The sequence below is a fragment of the Macrotis lagotis genome, chromosome 1 (assembly GCF_037893015.1).
Source record: "Macrotis lagotis isolate mMagLag1 chromosome 1, bilby.v1.9.chrom.fasta, whole genome shotgun sequence".
NCBI classification, from domain to species: Eukaryota; Metazoa; Chordata; class Mammalia; order Peramelemorphia; family Peramelidae; genus Macrotis; species Macrotis lagotis.
Window position 1 is genome coordinate 888808310 of NC_133658.1, and position 17588 is coordinate 888825897.

Genomic DNA, 17588 nt, shown 5'->3' on the forward strand with positions numbered 1-17588 from the left:
TCCCACCCTAGACAGACCCAGGATGACCTGGATTGTGGGCAGAGGGCCCTACGGACCATTTGCGTAAGACTGAAGGGTGACAATGGGATCAGTACCCATCCAAACAAAGAAACAAACAAATAAATAAATTGACCTACTTTCCTCCCCAGAAGATTTTGGTTGTAATGACCAGGCTAGATCGTCTGTAAAATAGAAGAAAAGAGATTATATTCCTATCCTGAATGGTGTGATTACATATATACACACATATACATACATACATACATACACACATATGGATTGGTCATGGTACAGATCTCAACCCTCCTCTGTCTCCTCTGTCACCATCAGTTTTTGAAATAAAAGAGGATGACTCAATCCTTTGGTCATGTACAGAGTGGTCCATTTGTAAATAATCTCGAAATCGTCTGTATATGATATGCTTTTAAAAATAAGTATGAAAATTCAAATGCCTTCCTCCCCAATGAGGGATGATTCACACAGTCCCACAGATCCAGGGTCAAGGGTGGGCCTTGGATTTTAATAGCCATACATTAACAGGACCCAAGTTGGCATCTGGTACCTTCCCAGTTCGGAAGGACCTATTTGGAGACTACTTCTCTGACTTCGCCTTTGAAACTTCATATTTTTACCTCTATGCCATTGGACCTCTCAGGAGGATATGAGGCAAAGGGCCCAGGGAATGCCCAGGACAAGTCTAGTTAAGGCTGGTTCCTCTTTGGGTAAGTCTCAAAGGGCTCTATTTCAGCCATGTCAATTTTCAGACATCCTCTACAAAGCCAAGGAAGGGAACTTGCTCTAGGTCAATGAGTATTGTCAAAACTCCCCAAAGAATCAGGTCAACACAAAAAATGACAACCAAAATTCTTTGGCTGCCTTACCCTATAGGGTCATAACCCCACACAAAGCCAAGGGCAACTAGGAACTCTGCTTTCCCCAAGTCAATACTCAGAGGTCTCTATCACACCATACCAGTGCCAGCACCATGTTGCTTCCAGAGAGCACAACCTACAGGCCTAAAGGATGACCTAATATTTATTTCCATATGTATTCAGCCAAGACATAATCATGAGATTTGCTAATAAGTGCAATTTTCTTTAATTATGGAGTGGAGAGGAATTTATTTTAGGATCAATTATAGCAAAGAAACAACCTTGATGGGACCTGAGGATGGGGTGTAAATAATTAGAGCTGTGACGGCTTCTTGAGGAACAACGCCTGAGATTTTAAATGGCACTTGAGAGGGAAGGGAAGGAGATGAGGCACAGCATCCTAATTGCTTGTGACATTTCTGAAAATAAAGACGTATTAACCACTGTGCTCATTTGCCACTTCAGATGAAATCACATCTAGTGGTTTGGAGGACCGAGATCCTAGCAAACACCCAGCTAGGTCACAGCATGAAAGGAGGGCAGTGGGCCTTGAGAAACTCCAGGTCCACTCACCTGAAGAGAGATGTGCAGCTGTGGTCAAAGGAGAGATTGGGGGAACCTTGGCCTGGCTTGAATTGGGTACGAATCAGCTGAGATGGAGAATGGCTAGAGGGATGGGTATTAGCACTGGGGATCTGAGGTCATGTCTCTTCCACTGCAATGCAATGTGATTCTAGCTCTAAATCTCTGATCTGATAAATTCAATTCCATTCCTATGATCTAGGAATTGAATTCAATTTCAGCTTTAAATCTGTGATCTTTGAATTCAATTCAATTCCAGCTCTAAATCCATGATATTTGAATTCAATTCTGGCTCTAAATCAATGATCTTATGAATTCAATTCAATTCCAACTCTAAATCTATGATCTTTGAATTGAATTCAATTTGAGCTCCAAATCAATGATCCTATGAATTCAAGTCTATTTCAGCTCAAGTCCATGCTCTTATGAAAATGCTGCATTAAATTCAACAAGCTTTTATTTTATACACCTACCACAAACTGGCGCTATGCTTGGTAACAGGAATACAAAGCCCAAAATAAAACAGTCCTGACCTTCTAGGAACTCCTCTTCTACTCGGGGGAACTTCAGGCTGACAGATATGGGTTATGTGTAGTCATTTCAAGGAGTGGAGGTGAAGGACATTCCCAACGTGGGGAGGGACTTCATTAGGAAAGGTTTCAGGGAGAGGAGACCCTTGCACAGAGTTCATGAAACACTGGACCTGGAGTCAGGATGACCTGAGTTCAAATCCAACCTCAGACACTTCGAGCCGTGTGACTTGTATGCCTTGGTTTCCTAATCTGTAAAATGGGGCTTTTACCAGCGCCTCCCTGGAAGTGTTGTGAGGATAAAATGAGGTGATATTTGTAATGGATTGTACAAGTGCTAGCTACTTCTATTATTATTATTATTATTATTATTATTATTAAATGGAATTAGAGAATACAAGAAAGTTAAGGAGGGGGTTAATGGGATGAAACTTGTGCAAAGTTTGGACAGAAGTGGGAGATGGGTTGTTTGTAGGGACAACATCAAGCAGATCTGTGTGAGGGGAACACAGAGAGAAGCGGGGCAGGCACCAGGAAATCTGTCCAGAAAGATAGTCCAGAATTAGACTGGGACGTGATTAAGATGCCAAAAAAACTGGCCCAGAGATGAAAACAAAGGAGAAAGTCTTTGAATCTAGCTTGTGTGTGTCAACTGCCAAGGAAAGGAGCTTTCAAACTGTGGGGCTATCCCTTAGGGAGGAAATGACTGTTCACAGGAAGTAGACTAAAGCTTTGGAGTATCTTTTGTGTCTCAGGGAGGTTCCTGTCCATGATTTGGCCTTCTGGAGCCCCCTCCAGAAGTCGGAGGTCCCCGATGCTTGGTATTGTCTCAGTAGCCTCAGTGACTTGCATGTCAGTAGACAATAAATGCTTGTTGGATTCCACTGAATTCATCTTCTGTGTCAAGAGGATATGGTAAAAGTCCTTACCGAGGTTTCTAGACTAGTTAGCTTAAGATACCTAGTAGGAGTTCTCAGTTTCCTCCTATAAATGCTAATCCTAAATTAGAGGCAGGGTATGGTTGAAAGAAGGTGATGTAGGAGCCAGCAGAGACCTCCACTCCAATCCTGCTTTAGCACTTACCAGTTATGTGACCAGGGGCAAGCCTCGGTTTCCCCATCTGTAAAATGGGGATAACAATACCCATATGACTTACTTCACTGGGCTGTGGTGAGGAGTACATAGGATCCTGTCTGTAAAAGCACTTTATAAACCTTAAAGTAGTCTACACATGCCAGCTATTACTATTAATAATAAAGGATCTCCTCATCTTAGGCAGTGGCCCTTAAGTAGTCAGCCGAGGAACTCCCACCCTCCCTAGTGAAACAAACAGTCACCATGGTGATGGGTCATTACTTACTTTGCTCACTGTGGGAAGATTTCACCCTTGGCAGAGGTGCCCACCCCCTCCCCAAGAAGGAAGAAGCCAGCCTCTATTAGCATCTCCTATTAGGGGAAAAAAAACTGCACGACAACCCTCAGGGTTTCTAGACATTGAAAATAATTTGCCTGCACAATGAGTTGACCGGGGTATCCCTGGGGCATCAGCTTGGCAATTAGAAAAAGGAGAAAGGAAATCCAACTCACATTCTTTCTGCCACAAAGCAATTTGGGGCTTGGGCGCCTCAAGGCAACAGTGAGGTCTGCTTGTCCCTGGACCACAAGGCTGGGTTTCTAGCCTGTCTCTGAGTTTTGTCCTCTGAAAAGCTCCCCTCATCCCCTGGGTCCTTAGAACAAAGGGGTCTGCCAACAGGCCTCCTCTGCTAGAAGCAGGCAGGGAGAGAGTGACCACAGAGAATGCACACTCATTACCTCCATCCTTTCTTCTTAATGATATTTCCCAATACGACTTCAGCTCTGCAAAACAAGATGGAGACAAGGGGATTTCATTAAGCCATTAGGGGAAAAATCACAGAAAATTGAAGCCAGCTCGGTAATGACAACCAGATGCATCGGTACCGCGCATTCTGGGAGGTTGATGCCATTCAAGGGCTGGTAGGGACAATAGTGAAGGGCCCTCCACTGGCTCCAGGAGGGGAAAAGGGAGCAATGTGGCATCAGGGTATTAATTGTCTTTGGGACTGGATGCCCCCAGTCAGCTACTTGCATCCATCCTCTGGAGAAGAGGAATGGGACTTTGGAGCAGAAACCTGGCCAGGGCATCACTTGGTGGTGGAGGCTGGGGCAGCACCTGAATGCTCTTTGGTCCACAATGCCCTGAAACTCACTGGCAACAACCAGGCTGCTTCCCCTGGCTGATTGTTTCCAGACAATTACATTTTAAAAAAAGGTAAATTATTCATGGAGAGGCAGTGTCTGTGATGAGGACTTTGGCCCTCTTGATTTCCAGAGACAATGATCACCTTCATCAGAAGTGGGGACAAACTCAGAGAGCCGAGAGCTATGGACGTCACTAGTGATATGGGGTGTATACTGGGAGTGTGTTTGGAGTGGGGTAAGGACTGTTCCTTTTTATAAATAATGAGACAGATGCTGGGTTTGGGTGATTTGTTCTGCTCTGTATCACTCTGAGTCCCCACCAAACTTGGACAGAACCAGGTCAGCCGGTGGGCCTGCTGCCAGCTCAACAGGCCATAGAGGCCCCAAGGGAGCTTCTGGGGATTTATTTTTTGGGTTCATTTCTGCTGGTAACAAAATGATCTGGGGTGAAAATCGGGAGATGGATCAGGGTCTGTATTTAGTTCTGCTCATCTGGACCCACCCCAGCTGGAGTCAATCCCAGCAAATCATTTGATACATGGTTCTGCACACCCTTAACTGGTCCTGAACAGAGCTACATCTTTGAGGTCCCCACTTAAGAGTCCTGAGCATCCTTCCGTTGCTCCCAGTGGAAGCTCCCTGAGGGCAGGGACTGTTTTTATTTTTGCCTCTGTAGAAACAGCATCCAGAAGAGGACCAGGCAAGTCAGTTTTTTCATAAGTAAAATGGGAAAGTTGGTCTCCAGGGTCCCTTCTAGCTTTAGCTTCCAGCCAGTTTCCTGTGATCATGTGAATTGTTGGCTAGATGCACAGAAGTAAACTCAGATTCTCTTCCATTAATGGGGAGTGGGGGGGCAGAGGAGGAGACTGGTCTTTTTTTTGTTGTCCTGGAAACCCAGTGAAACCTATGGATCTTTTCTCCGAACTGTATTTTTAAATGCATAAAATAAAATACATAGGTTCCTAAAGGAAACTAAATATATATAAATATAGTTGTCCAAATATTAAAAAAAACCCAAGTGTATAGACCCTAGGTTAAGAACTCTTCTCTGGTCTTGCCCTTATATCTGGGCTAGGCTTAGAGACAAAGATTAAATGGAGGATGCCAAATGACAAAATAGGATCCTAGGGCATATTCTTTCAGGAAGCTTCAGCCAGTCATCTTATTCATGCCCATAAATTGGTGAAGTTTTCAACGAGTTGGGACAGGTATGGAGATATTGCCTCTCTTTGGAAAGCTTCCCAATTGACCATCTGTGGAGAGGCTGCAGACAGGCCGGCCCAGTCAGAGAAAGTCTCTGGTGCCCTGGACTTGGGCATGGGACCAGGATTCATGTGCCATCCATCAGCTTCTCTGTGGTTGGTTCTCTTCATTATTCATATCCAAAGCCGTTCCATGTTTGTTTCTGAGGGAGACGGAGCCCAGGGCTTACCTTTTCCTGGGCCCAGTCCCCTTCCCTTTTGAAGTTACCATGACTGAAGGAGCAGGCTAGCTTTGGGTTAGGGGACATAGGTCTATGGCTAGAAAAGGCTTTAAGAGCTGAGAAAACAATCAAGGATTTTCATCTCTTTGGGATATAGAGGGCAGACTTGGAGCTAGGAAGATCTGATTCCAAATGTGCCCTCAGACTCTTCCTAGCTGGTGTCACCTTCTGCAAGTCACTTATCCTCTCTCTCCCTCAGTTTCCTCATTTGCAAAAATGGGGATAATAATAGCACCCACCTCTCTCAGGTTGTTGAGAGGATCAAATGAGATAATGTCTGAAAGGTGCTTAATTCAGAACTTGGAACAAGTGATGGTTGTCCTTTATTCTTTTTTTTTTTTTTTGGATTTTTTTTGCAAGGCAAACAGGGTTAAGTGGCTTGCCCAAGGCCACGCAGCTAGGTCATTATTAAGTGTCTAAGACTGGATTTGAACCCAGGTCCTCCTGACTCCAGGGCCAGTGCTTTATCCACTGCGCTACCTAGCCGCCCCTACTTATCCTTTATTCTTGAGGAAGATCATGACATTAGGGAGATGCCATGACAAGCATGTGAATTAGATTTGAGTGAGGGGAGCTGTGCTAAGTCACCAGCCTCATTTACTCCACTGGAGTCATCTGGGTCCAGTGGCCAGATATGAATCAGGATGACTGGAGATGGTCCTGGATGGCAGGTAATCAGGGTGAGGAGGGTGTGACCCCTGCAGGAGCAGTTGCCAGGCTATATCATCACAGGGATGATGATGCCAGGATGATGACTGCAGGCACTGAGATCGGAGCATTGCTATTCAAGGTTCTGGGCTGGATCCATCAGGTTCTGAGGAAAAGATGGGCCAGGTGGCAGTGGTCTGACTTGTCTGGCACTTGCTGTTGCCCATCTCTCCCTCAGGGCATCTTACTGCTTGAACCACCTGTGGGTGGCAGCTGGTGGGGATGGTGAACCCCTTCTCCTAGGCATTACCACTCAAGATGATGGCTGTGAGGGTTGGTAATATGTAGATCTTGAGGGGAGGATGCTGCCCCTCCTAGGGCTTGCTGGTGGAGGTTGGCTTAATGGCACAGTGGACAGAATACAGTTCTGAGTTCAAATGTAGCCTCAGACACTTCCTAGCTGTGTGATCCTGGGCAAGTCACTTTACCCTGTTTGTCTCAGCTTCCTTATTTGTCCAGTGAGCTGGAGAAAGAAATAGTAAACTGCTCCAGTATCTCTGCCAAGAAAAGTGCAGATGGGGTCATGAAAGGTTAGACATGACTGAAAAAATAAAACCAAAAAAAGCAGTTGGCTCAACCTTTGTAGCTGGTGGTGATGAGGAAAGTGGGCCCCTTCTCCATCCTGATTTCTTCCCTCCTTTGTGGATGCTGGACTAGGCTGGAAGCAGATCTGGTGGTGTGGTGGGCACTGCCACTCTTAAGGCTCTTGGGAGCATGGTTCTGCATCATTCCACATTTCTCTCTGCCTTAAGTTTCCCCATCCCTGCTCTTTACCTCACCATGCCCTCTAGTTCCTCCACCTTTTGGTTCTTTGCCAGGTTATCATCCCTGCACAAGTTAGACTCTCCTCCCTTTCCTAGCTTGTACAATTCTACATTAGACTCTCCTCTTAAATCCCTTACCTCCTTGCCTCATCACCAAGCATTCCTTGCAAAACCTCAGTCCTGGGTTACTTCTATCATCTCTCCTACTTATGTGATGCCAAACAGCTGGAGGAAATAAGAAAACTGACAAATCAACAAATCATAAACACTGGGTCCACTACAAATTTATGTTTAACTAATCTCAAATGGGTCCTCACTGCAGGAAGGCAATCCTTCTACCCCTTCTAATCAATATGCTATTCTGCTTTCCATAGTGGTTATTTCAAACCTCCTTGTTTCTCTTCACGGCTGTGTCTTTCTATCTTCTCCTCTCGACTCATTCACTGACATCATCCCCTAAACTGTCCCCCTTCACTCCTGTCTCAGAGGAAGAGTGGTCCTTGCCAAGGCCAATCACTCCAAGACACCCCGACACCCAGACTTCCTTTTCCAGCAGATCACCACCATAGTCCTATTTTCTCTCTAACCTTCAAAGCCTCCCATGTGCTGTCTCCTTTGCTGCCTACAAACAGATCCCTATCTCCTCTGTCCTTAAAAAAATCTTCATTTGATCTGACCATCTCCATTGTCTGTCATTCTATAGCTTCTTGAGAAAGCTACCTAGATACTCAGTGCCTCCACTCTCACTGTCTTCCAATCCTATTATTCATCTCAAATTGCTCTTTGAAGTTACTAATGATCTCTAAATTGCCAGACCTAATAGCCTCTCCTCAGTCTTCATTATTTTTGACCTCTGCAAGCCTTGGCCACTGTTGATCACCTTTTCTTTGGTACTCTCTCCTCTAAGTTTTCCTGACATCTCTCCCTCCTGGTTCTTCTCTTGCCTGTCCAACCTTTTCCTCTTCTGACCTTTCCTTTTTGTTGGTGCTTTATGAAAAGCACCGCCCCGCTCAATGTGGGGGTCTCCTAGGCCCTTTTCTCTTCCTTCCACTACACAAACATCTTCAATTTGTGTGTACGTGTCATGGGTCTACTTGGCAGTCTGATCAAGTATGTTGACCCCTTCTCCGAATCACATTTTTAAAATTCATGAAATAAACTCCAGGAGATTAAAAAGGAAACTAAGTAGATTGAAATACAGCTATCAAAAGCAGCCAGTTCCTATTCTCCACAGGCTCATCAATTCCCATGAGTTCAATGGTCACCTCTATGTAGATGGTTCTCAAGTTCTGGTACAGGTTTGCCCTTGAGTTTCAGGCTCACATCAGCAGCCGCTTTTGGCCAATTTCTCCAACTGTAACTCTTAAACGTGGATGTACAGAGAACTCATTATCTTATCCCCCCCCCCCACTTTCCTTTTTTTCTCAATGCCCTTATTACTCTTATGAGGACTACCATTCTTTTAGTTACCCAGGCATTCAAATCTCATCTACACCCACTCTAGGGGTAGCCAGATGGAGAAGAAGATAGAGCACTGGTCCTGGAATCAGGAAGACTCAAGTTCAAATCTGGCCTCAGATATTTGATATTTACTAGCTGGATGACCTTGGGCCAGTCACTTAACCCGGATTGCCTCCCATCCAGGGTTATCGCTAGTTATTCTGATCCATATCTGGATACTAGATTTCAAATGGCTCTGGAGGAGAAAGGGAGGCTGGAGACTTAGCAACTCAATTCCAATCCAACACCCTGATGGCATGTTCTTCTTGGAGAACGCAGAACCAACAACACTTACTCTAGAAATTCAATTTGATCCCAAACCTTGTGCCTTCACTTTTACAGCATCTCTCCTCCACATCCCTCCTCCCACCCAAGGCCCTTCTCCCCTCATCTCTCCTCCATACCTCCCCACCTGAGGCCCTTCTCAACTCTCTTCTACATCCCCCTCTTCCACCAGAGCCCTTTTCACCTCTTCTCTGGACTACTTCAATAGTTTCCTAAATGATCTCTCTTCCTTAGGTCTTTTCCCCCTTGAATCTAGGTTCTAACCAGTTTTACAAAGGAGTTCTCCTAAAGGCTTAGCCCTGCTCAATAAACTCCAGTGGCTCATTATTATTCCAAAAATAAAAACATGAAGTCTTGTTTGGCATTTAAAGTTCTTCACAATTTGGCTCCTTCCTATCTCTCCATGCTTTTTACACATGACTCCTTCTCCACCCACCTGTGAACCATTTATGATATTTATGATAGTCTATTTGCCATCCCTTGGACATCATCTTCCATCTTCCATCAGTATGCCTTTTAAATGGTTGTCCCCTTATCCAGAACACCCTCCCCTTTTCATCTCTGCCCATTGGTTTCCCTGTCTTCCTTCAAGACACAGATCATATAGGACCTTCCTCAGACCCTGCCTTATCTGGGATCCCCCACTCCTCAGCTGCAAGGACCTTCTTTCCCCTCTAGGTTTATTTTCTGCTCTCTATGTATTTATCTTGTGCCTGTGTTTAATGCACGTCTTCCCCATTTAAAATATGAACTCCTTTGGGGCAGGGGCTGTTTTAACCCTTCTTTAAATTCCTAGAACTTGGAACAGTACCAGAGATAGATCAAGTGCTTGACAAATACTAACTAACTGGCTAACAAACTAAGCCAAGTGAGAAAACATGGTGCTTGGCATGGTGTGGGGGTGATGTGTGTGAGTGTGTGTGTATGTGTGTATGTGTGTGTGTGTTTGTGTGTGTGTGTGTGTGTGTTATTGTTTCCAGTTAATTCATTCCTAGCTGTTTGACATTGGGTAATTTACTTAGATGCTATGAGGTTTGGTTTTTCCATTTGTAAAATGGGAGGGGTGGACTAGAAGGTTTCTAAGACCTCTTCTAGCTAAATATATGCTATTAATCACTTGGAAAATGAAGTGATGTCAAAGGGATAGCCAGGAGGCTACAGAAGTTGGATTACAGAGAGGAGTGAAGGGAAATAAGATTTAGATTGGTAACAATCTAAAGCTTTAGAGGTCATGCACTTTGGGGGGTGGTGTGAGGTAGTTGGGATTAAGTGAATTGGCCAGGGTCACAGAGTACTAGAGTCAAGTGCCTGAGGCTGAATTTGAACTCAGATCATCTTGTCTACTGTCATGGTGCTCTATCCACTGAGCCACCTAGCTTCCTCCATGTTCTTCTTTATCTTGAGAGGCTGCTTGGTGGATAGAGGGCTGGCCTTGGAGTGGCCAGTTGGGGGAAACGAAGAAAAAAGAAAGATATGGTAACTTTCATAGGCCTGAATTTTTGATTAGTTGGAGTCAGGCCTCCTAGAAGATGGAAAGAAACCTTTTCTTACTGATAAAATCATACCTACTGTGGAGAGAAGCAAAGGGTTACTTAGGTTAGGAAGAGTTGGCTATTGATCTGGCTCAGGTAGCCATCTGAAGGAGACCCACAAAGCAAGAATCTTTCTATTTTTGCAATATGTCTTGTGTTTTCAATGTCTGTAGCCCTAGATTGTGGGGCAACACATGGTATAGTGGATAGAGTTTGGGCTATGGAGTCAGGAAGACCTGAGTTCAAATTCAACCTTAGATACTTGCTAATTATGTGACCCTGGTAAGTCTTTTAATCTTCTTTGCCTCAATGACTTCATCTGTAAAATGAGCTGGAGAAGGAAATGGGAAATCACTCCACTGATTGACAAGAAAATCCCAAATGGGGTCATGAAAAGTCAGACAAGACTAATTGACAACAACCACCCACACAGCCCCACTGAATTACCTAAACTGTCTTTTCAAACATGAAGAAAGGAAGGTGCAGGAAAGGGAAATCACACACATGGGGGTCGCACAGCCAGTAAGTAGTAAAATCAGAGTTTGAATCCCAGACTTCTTCCTGATAATTAGATTCTATATTCCTTATTCTGTCCCATCTCATGAGAATCTAGTCAGGGTGAACAACTGACAAAGGGTTCAAATGCATGCATTTGCAAACAAAAGATAGCTTTTGGGAACTGGGCAGAGAAGAATGGAATGCTTTGATTACATCCACACTCTGAATTTTAAGGCAATAGCCACCACTGGAGTTGGCTGTGCTTCTCCATAATTGAGGAAGAGATCATCCTGGAGATACTAAGTGCTTAAAATGGTACTGCAGGGTAAAAGGTCCTCTCTGCCACTTCTCTGAGAAATTCTCAGCTGTCCTAATTGTAGCATTAAGAAAAGAAAATATCAAGGAACACAGACTAGGGGGGCAGGTTATCCTCTTGTTGGAGCCCTGAGCAAAGTGGCTCCATCAAGTACCTTGCCTGGTGGATCACCATAGGCACCAGAGGAGCAGAAGGCTCTTTCCTGTTCTGAATCGATTAGAATTTCATTGATGTTTGTCCTTCATTCTCCAAGACCACCATCATCATGACAAACACATGAATTGAATTTGAGGGAGGGGGACTGTGCTCAGTGACCAACCTCACTGGCAAATGTCTGACAAGGCCAGAGATTTCTATCCATTGCTCCACCTAGCTACCCCTTGTATTTCATTTAAATCTATGAAAAAGTCCTCATGATATGGGCCTGTCTCAGTGGGAAATAATTTCCCAAAGCCAAAGAAAATGAAGTGTTTTTGAGTCATTTTTTATTTGCATCTAACTCTCTGTGACCCCATTTGGGGTTTTCTTGGCAAAGATACTAGAGTATATTTTTTCTTCAGATTATTTTACAAGTGAGGAAACTGAGGTAAACGGGTGGTGATTTGTCCAGGATCACACTGCTAGGAAGTGTCTGAGGCCAGATTTCAACTTAGAAATATAAACCTTTCTGACTCCAGGCCCAGAACCTTATCCACTGCTTCCATGAACTTCCCTGGCACATTACAGATGCCTCATAAATCAATTAAATCAATATATTAATCATTTGATCTCTAGAAAGCTTTAAGATTTGCAGAACACTTTCCCTCTGTTTTCTTATTTGAGTCTCTCAATAACTCCAAGAGGTAATATTTCTTGTGATTCCCCACATTACAGACAAAACAACTGAGACCTATGAGGTCTTTCATAGAATCATGATTCTAAATGCAAAAAATAAAATACATTGGATTACAGAGGGAAACAAGACTAAAATATAGTTAGTAAAATATTTAAAAATATATTTAAAATAATTAATTTTGTGAACTCCAAGTTAAGAGAGCTATCCAAAGAACAAGGCATAAAGGAGAATGTTGGATCTGGGTCAGGAAAACCTCAATATAAGTACCCCACCTCAAGTATTAGCTGGAAAGCCAGGTAACATCTCCAGGCCTTCATTTCTTCATCTGTAAGATGGGGATAGCAGCAGCCTTCCTTTGTAGGACTGCTGCAGGGGTCAGATAAGATAATGCATGAGAAGCACCTCACAACTGATGTGAATATTAACTGTTCTTATCATTCTTATTCCTGCCCAGGTCAGTGAGGAGGCATCAGAGGTAGGATCTGAACCCAGGTCTTTCTTACTCTGACCTCAGTATTGTCTTCATGGACCCTGTGAAGAGCCGGAAGGAAGCTTATCCATCACCTAATACTTGATACAGAAAGGAATTCCCACCAGGACAGACTTGTTTAGTGGCCTCTGCTCGAAAGGCTCTGTGCAAGGGAACCTACCACCTTCAACACAGCCCACTGCTCTCTAGCAAAGTGATAATGCAGGAAGTTTGTCCTCACATCAAACATCTATTGGCCTCCGGGTAACTCCTGTCAATGCTCTTGGATCTGTTCTCTGGGGACAAACAGAACAACTCTTATAATCCCTGATCCATTGACAGAAGCCCTTCAAATACTTGAAGGCAGCTACAATTCCCCTGGATCCCCAATTCTTCACTTCTCCAGATTCCGTTCCTTTGGCTGAACCTCATCTGACAAGAATTCAAGGTCCTTCACCATCCTGGCTGCCTTCCTCTGGACACCCAACATCTTCTATAATTAGAAGTGCTCAGAAGAGAACTGGGTGTTCCAGAGAAGGTCTGACAAAGGCAGAGTCCAAGAGGACTCTCATCGCCCTGTTTCTGGAAGCAATGGTGCCCCTAAGGCAGCCCCAGGGAGCATCTACTTCTTTGGCTATCACATCCCACTGAAGTGACAGCAAGTTCATATTAATCTTCATGTCCTGGATCTATTTCAGAGCAATTTAAGACAATGAGCATTTATTGAGCACCTATTATGTGCAGGAAGGGTGTCATTACTATGTACAGACAGTGCATTAAGCATCAGGGATCTATTAAAGGAGGCAAATGAGAGTTCCTGCCTCAGGGAGATCACAATCTAATGAACATTGTGTTGTTCCCCAACTAGTCCTTGTGAAGCTGATTATTTGACCTTAATGTAAAGTGCAAGAATTTACATTAATCCCCTCTGAGTTTCCTCTTATTAAATCCAGCCTGGGACGATTGTCAGTCAAGATCCTTTAGGATTGTGATGTGGTTATCCCCCAGGTCAGCCAGCCTTCTCAGCTTGGGGTCATCTAAGATACTTTGAGCATGCCATCTGTTCCTTTAGCTAAGTCATTGACGAAATTGTTACACAGCCCGGGGTGAGCACAGATCCCTTCATTGGAGACTTCCTGCCATGTTGATGTCAAATCATCAACAATCACTCTTTGAGTCCAGGCAACTACCCAATTCTGAATCCATCCAATGGCATTAGATGGCATCTCTCTATTTCCCCCACAATATATAACTTGCATTTTCCAAGAATAACATGAGATACTGTTATTAAAAGTTTTACTAAAATCTGAGTAAACTCTATCCCTAGCATGCCCCTCCTCTACTAGCTTGTTATTCTGTAACCCAGTGCTTAGCAAATCAAAGTCACTTAATAAATGCTTATTGGCTAACTGATCCTGTCCGGAAAGGATATGGGGAGAGCCTGGCATGGCTTGTTCTTAATTAGCCCTGTTGGCTCTTTGTAATCACTGCTGCCCTTTCTGATGATTGCTAACCATATCTTTAACAATCCTTTCTAGGATTTCCCAGGAATTGAAGTTAAAGCCATGGGCCTATAACTAGCAGACCCTCTGTTCTCTCTTTCTGGAAAGCTGAGACATTTCTCCAATTTTTCTGTGAGATTTCAGATATCACTGACAAAAGTACAGCAATCATGGCCCCACTGCTCTTTGGAACCCCAGGGCATAGTTCACCTGGGCTGAGTGACTTGACTTCATCAAGGGCAGTGAGGGGGTTATCATCCCATCCACTCCAAAGAAAGACCCCATCCTTTCTCTATTCCTATTTTTTCCCAGCTTAACTAAAAAAAAATCCCTTTTCGTTGTCCTTATCTGCCCTGGCCAGCCTTGGTCCATTCTAAGATTTAGCATCCCAAACTGTTGTTGTACAAATGTGCCACATTTGTATTCATTCTCTCTTATCTGGCTTTGCCCCTGTCTTCTGTAAAGTTTTTTTTGGTGATGCAATTGGTATTAAGTTACTTGCCCAGGATCCCACAACAAATCGAGCATCTGAGGTCAGATTTGACCCAGTTCCTCCTGACTTCAGGGCCAGTGCTTATCCACTGTACCACCCAGTTGCCCCACATATTACAAAAAATTCTAAGTTGGTTAGTAAGTTGTCTGGGCCTCCTCATATATCTCTGCACACAACTCCTATCATTTCCTCTTCATTGGAACTGTTTTCCCATCTCTTTCCCCATAACATTTTAGTCCATGGGACTCTCCTACCCAATATTTCCTCTGAACTCTCTAAAATAAGTTTTAACAAGGTCTAGAGTACATGTCGGACAATGTCCAGATTTCTTCCTCTCCCATATCCTCTTGTATAGGTTGGTCACTTCCCCCATGATTTCCATCATTTCCACCCCCAGAAAACAAGTTTCTCCCTATTTGAGAGAATAAGATCCATGATAGAATTTTTCCTTGTTGATTCCTATCCTTTTTGGAGGAAGAAAATGTTCCTAAGGCATGTCAAGAAGTTCTTATGAACTCTAGCTGATATCTGGATAGTTGAAGTACCTCACCAACATCTTGTCTGGTCTCTGTGGCAGGCTTGTCATCTGTTTCCCATATACCTCATCCTTCTCCACTTGCTGTCTAGGTGCTCTGGGGTCTACTCCAATGACAATATCCTTCTGTTTCTCCCTTCAAAGACTTTTATTCCTATTCTTTCAGTCATGTTTCTCCCCTCTGACTCTATTACACTTCTTCCACAAAGCAATTTAAAGTAAAAGAAAATTGTCTAGGAATGATATTTTTATTTTTGGGGGAGACAATGGGGTTGAGAACGGGAACCATATTCACCAAGACAATTTGTGGATCCGTGGTGGGTATAACATCCCATCCATATAGTTCCAGTGGGATGCTGGAGCCAGCTCATACCTCAGTCAATGCTCAGTGTTGAAATTGGCAAAAGACACCAGGGCTTGATTTATTGTTTGGTTGATTGAGATTTAAGAAAGTTATGGAGAAAATGTTAACACTGTAGATTAAACTTAAAATGTGTGTACATTGTGCAATGCCCCTCTAGAAAGCTGGTTGTTAAATATTTGCCAACACCTTTGCACAGTGCCCTATTGATTGGCCTTAGAAAATTAGCAACAGAGAGTAAGAGTTTTCTGGTTCTGATAGATTCCTAAGAAAGGGTGGTATAGAGAATGTATAAAGGAATGAATCTAAAAAAGACACTTACTTTCCGGCAGCATAAACTTCAGCTGTATCAAACAGGTTGATCCCATTATCATAAGCCAAGGTCATCAGCTGCTCTGCCATCTGAAAAGAGAAGAGTCATGGTCATACAGGAAGAAGCTAGTCCTAAAGGCTCTGAAGGTCCAGGAGACTCTCAAACATAAACCATTTGTTATAGTTCATTGATTTAGAGCTGGAAGGGACCTCAGAGATAATCTAGTCTAATCCCTTATTTTCATAGAGAAATAAAATGAAGCCCAGAATGGAAATGACTTGATTAAGATCACAAAGCTAATAAATGGAATACATATCTTCTAAAGACCCAGAGTTAGGTGCCTGGTTAGAATTCATTGACTTGAGTTGAGACCCTAGCTTGGCAAATTCATTTGCCAATATTTCAAGGCAAGAAAGATACTGGATATCAGGTCTACCATAAAACACTTTGTTAAATAAACTCATCCATAATGGGTAGTGCTTATTAAAAATACTTCAATGAAGTCTTCAGATTTCAAGGGTCTAAATATGAAATCAGTTATTATTGTTATTATATCATTATTATATCATCATTTGTGATCTCATTATGTCTCTCCATCAGTCCATACTTTCTTATCTTGTGGGATTCTTGGCTATATTCTCCCATGGATCCTACAAAGATGGCTGGAGATCCAATACACTGGAGAACTTCTTCTAGGTCTTTTTAAAATAACATTCCTTGGGTTCTGACACATCAATTTACCCCTGATCTTGGCTGATCCACCTTCCTTTTCAGAATTTTCATAATACTTAAAAGTTTCATAAATCTCTCTCCTTTTCTTATAAAGACCACAGATCTCAATGATTGCAAAGACCTATAGGAAGTTGATCAGTTAGGGACCAAGCATTTATTGAGCACTTACTATATAAGAGGTCCTCTGCTAAGTGTTGGAATATAAAGTCAAAAGGCACTTTTTTTACCCTTAAGGAGTTCCCATGTTAATGAGGCAGTCAATGCATAAATGACTAGGCACTACTAGGATATATTCAGACTAGATAGAAGGTGGCTCTAGAGGTGAAGACCAGCATCTGAGAAGAATGGCCTCCTGCAGAAGAACTGAGTCTTGAAGAAAGCCAAAGGGACTGGGGGCAGTGAAGAGGGGGCAGGGCTTTCCAGGCAGGGCTGATGGCCTGCATAAATGTATGGAATTCAGGATGGAAATTCTAGAGGGAAGTGACCAACCTACGTAAGGGGATGTAGGAGGGGAAGAAATCTGGACATAGTCCAATATGCACCCTAGATTTTGTTTAAACTTATTTTATGAGGGGCAGCTAGGTGGCACAGTGGAAAGAGCACTGACCCTGGAGTCAGGAAGACCTGAGTTCAAAACTGATCTCAGTCACTTAGTAATTACCTAGTTGTGTGATCTTGGGCAAATCACTTAACCTCACTGCCTTGCAAAAAACAAAAAGACAAACTTATTTTAGGGAGTTCAGAGGAAATATTGGGGGGAGACTCCCATGGACCAAAATATTATAGGGAAAGAGGCAGAAAAACATTTCCAATGAAGAGGGAAAAATACACAACTCCATATGTGGATGTCCAAACAACTCACCAATCAATTTAGAATTTTTTGTAATATGTAGGGCAACTGGGTAGTACAATGGATAAGCACTGACCTTGAAGTCAGGAGGACCTGAGTCAAATCTGACCTCAGACGCTTGATTTGTTGTGTGATCCTCGGTAAGTCACTTAATACCAATTGCATCACCAAAAAAAATCTTTACAGAGGACAGGGTCAATGCCAGGAA

General features: G+C 43.3%; 1 protein-coding gene across 7 annotated transcripts in view; it reads right to left on the reverse strand.

Moving 5' to 3' along the window:
- KCNAB2 (potassium voltage-gated channel subfamily A regulatory beta subunit 2) overlaps positions 1-17588 on the reverse strand; it is a 186399-nt gene that overhangs the window by 22532 nt on the left and 146279 nt on the right. For all 7 annotated transcript variants that reach the window (XM_074218628.1, XM_074218624.1, XM_074218627.1 and 4 more), the window contains 3 exons: positions 15808-15887; positions 3797-3841; positions 138-182 (listed from right to left, as the gene is read on the reverse strand). In XM_074218628.1, the coding sequence (XP_074074729.1) occupies positions 138-182; positions 3797-3841; positions 15808-15887 (170 nt within the window). The remainder of the gene's footprint in view (positions 1-137; positions 183-3796; positions 3842-15807; positions 15888-17588) is intronic.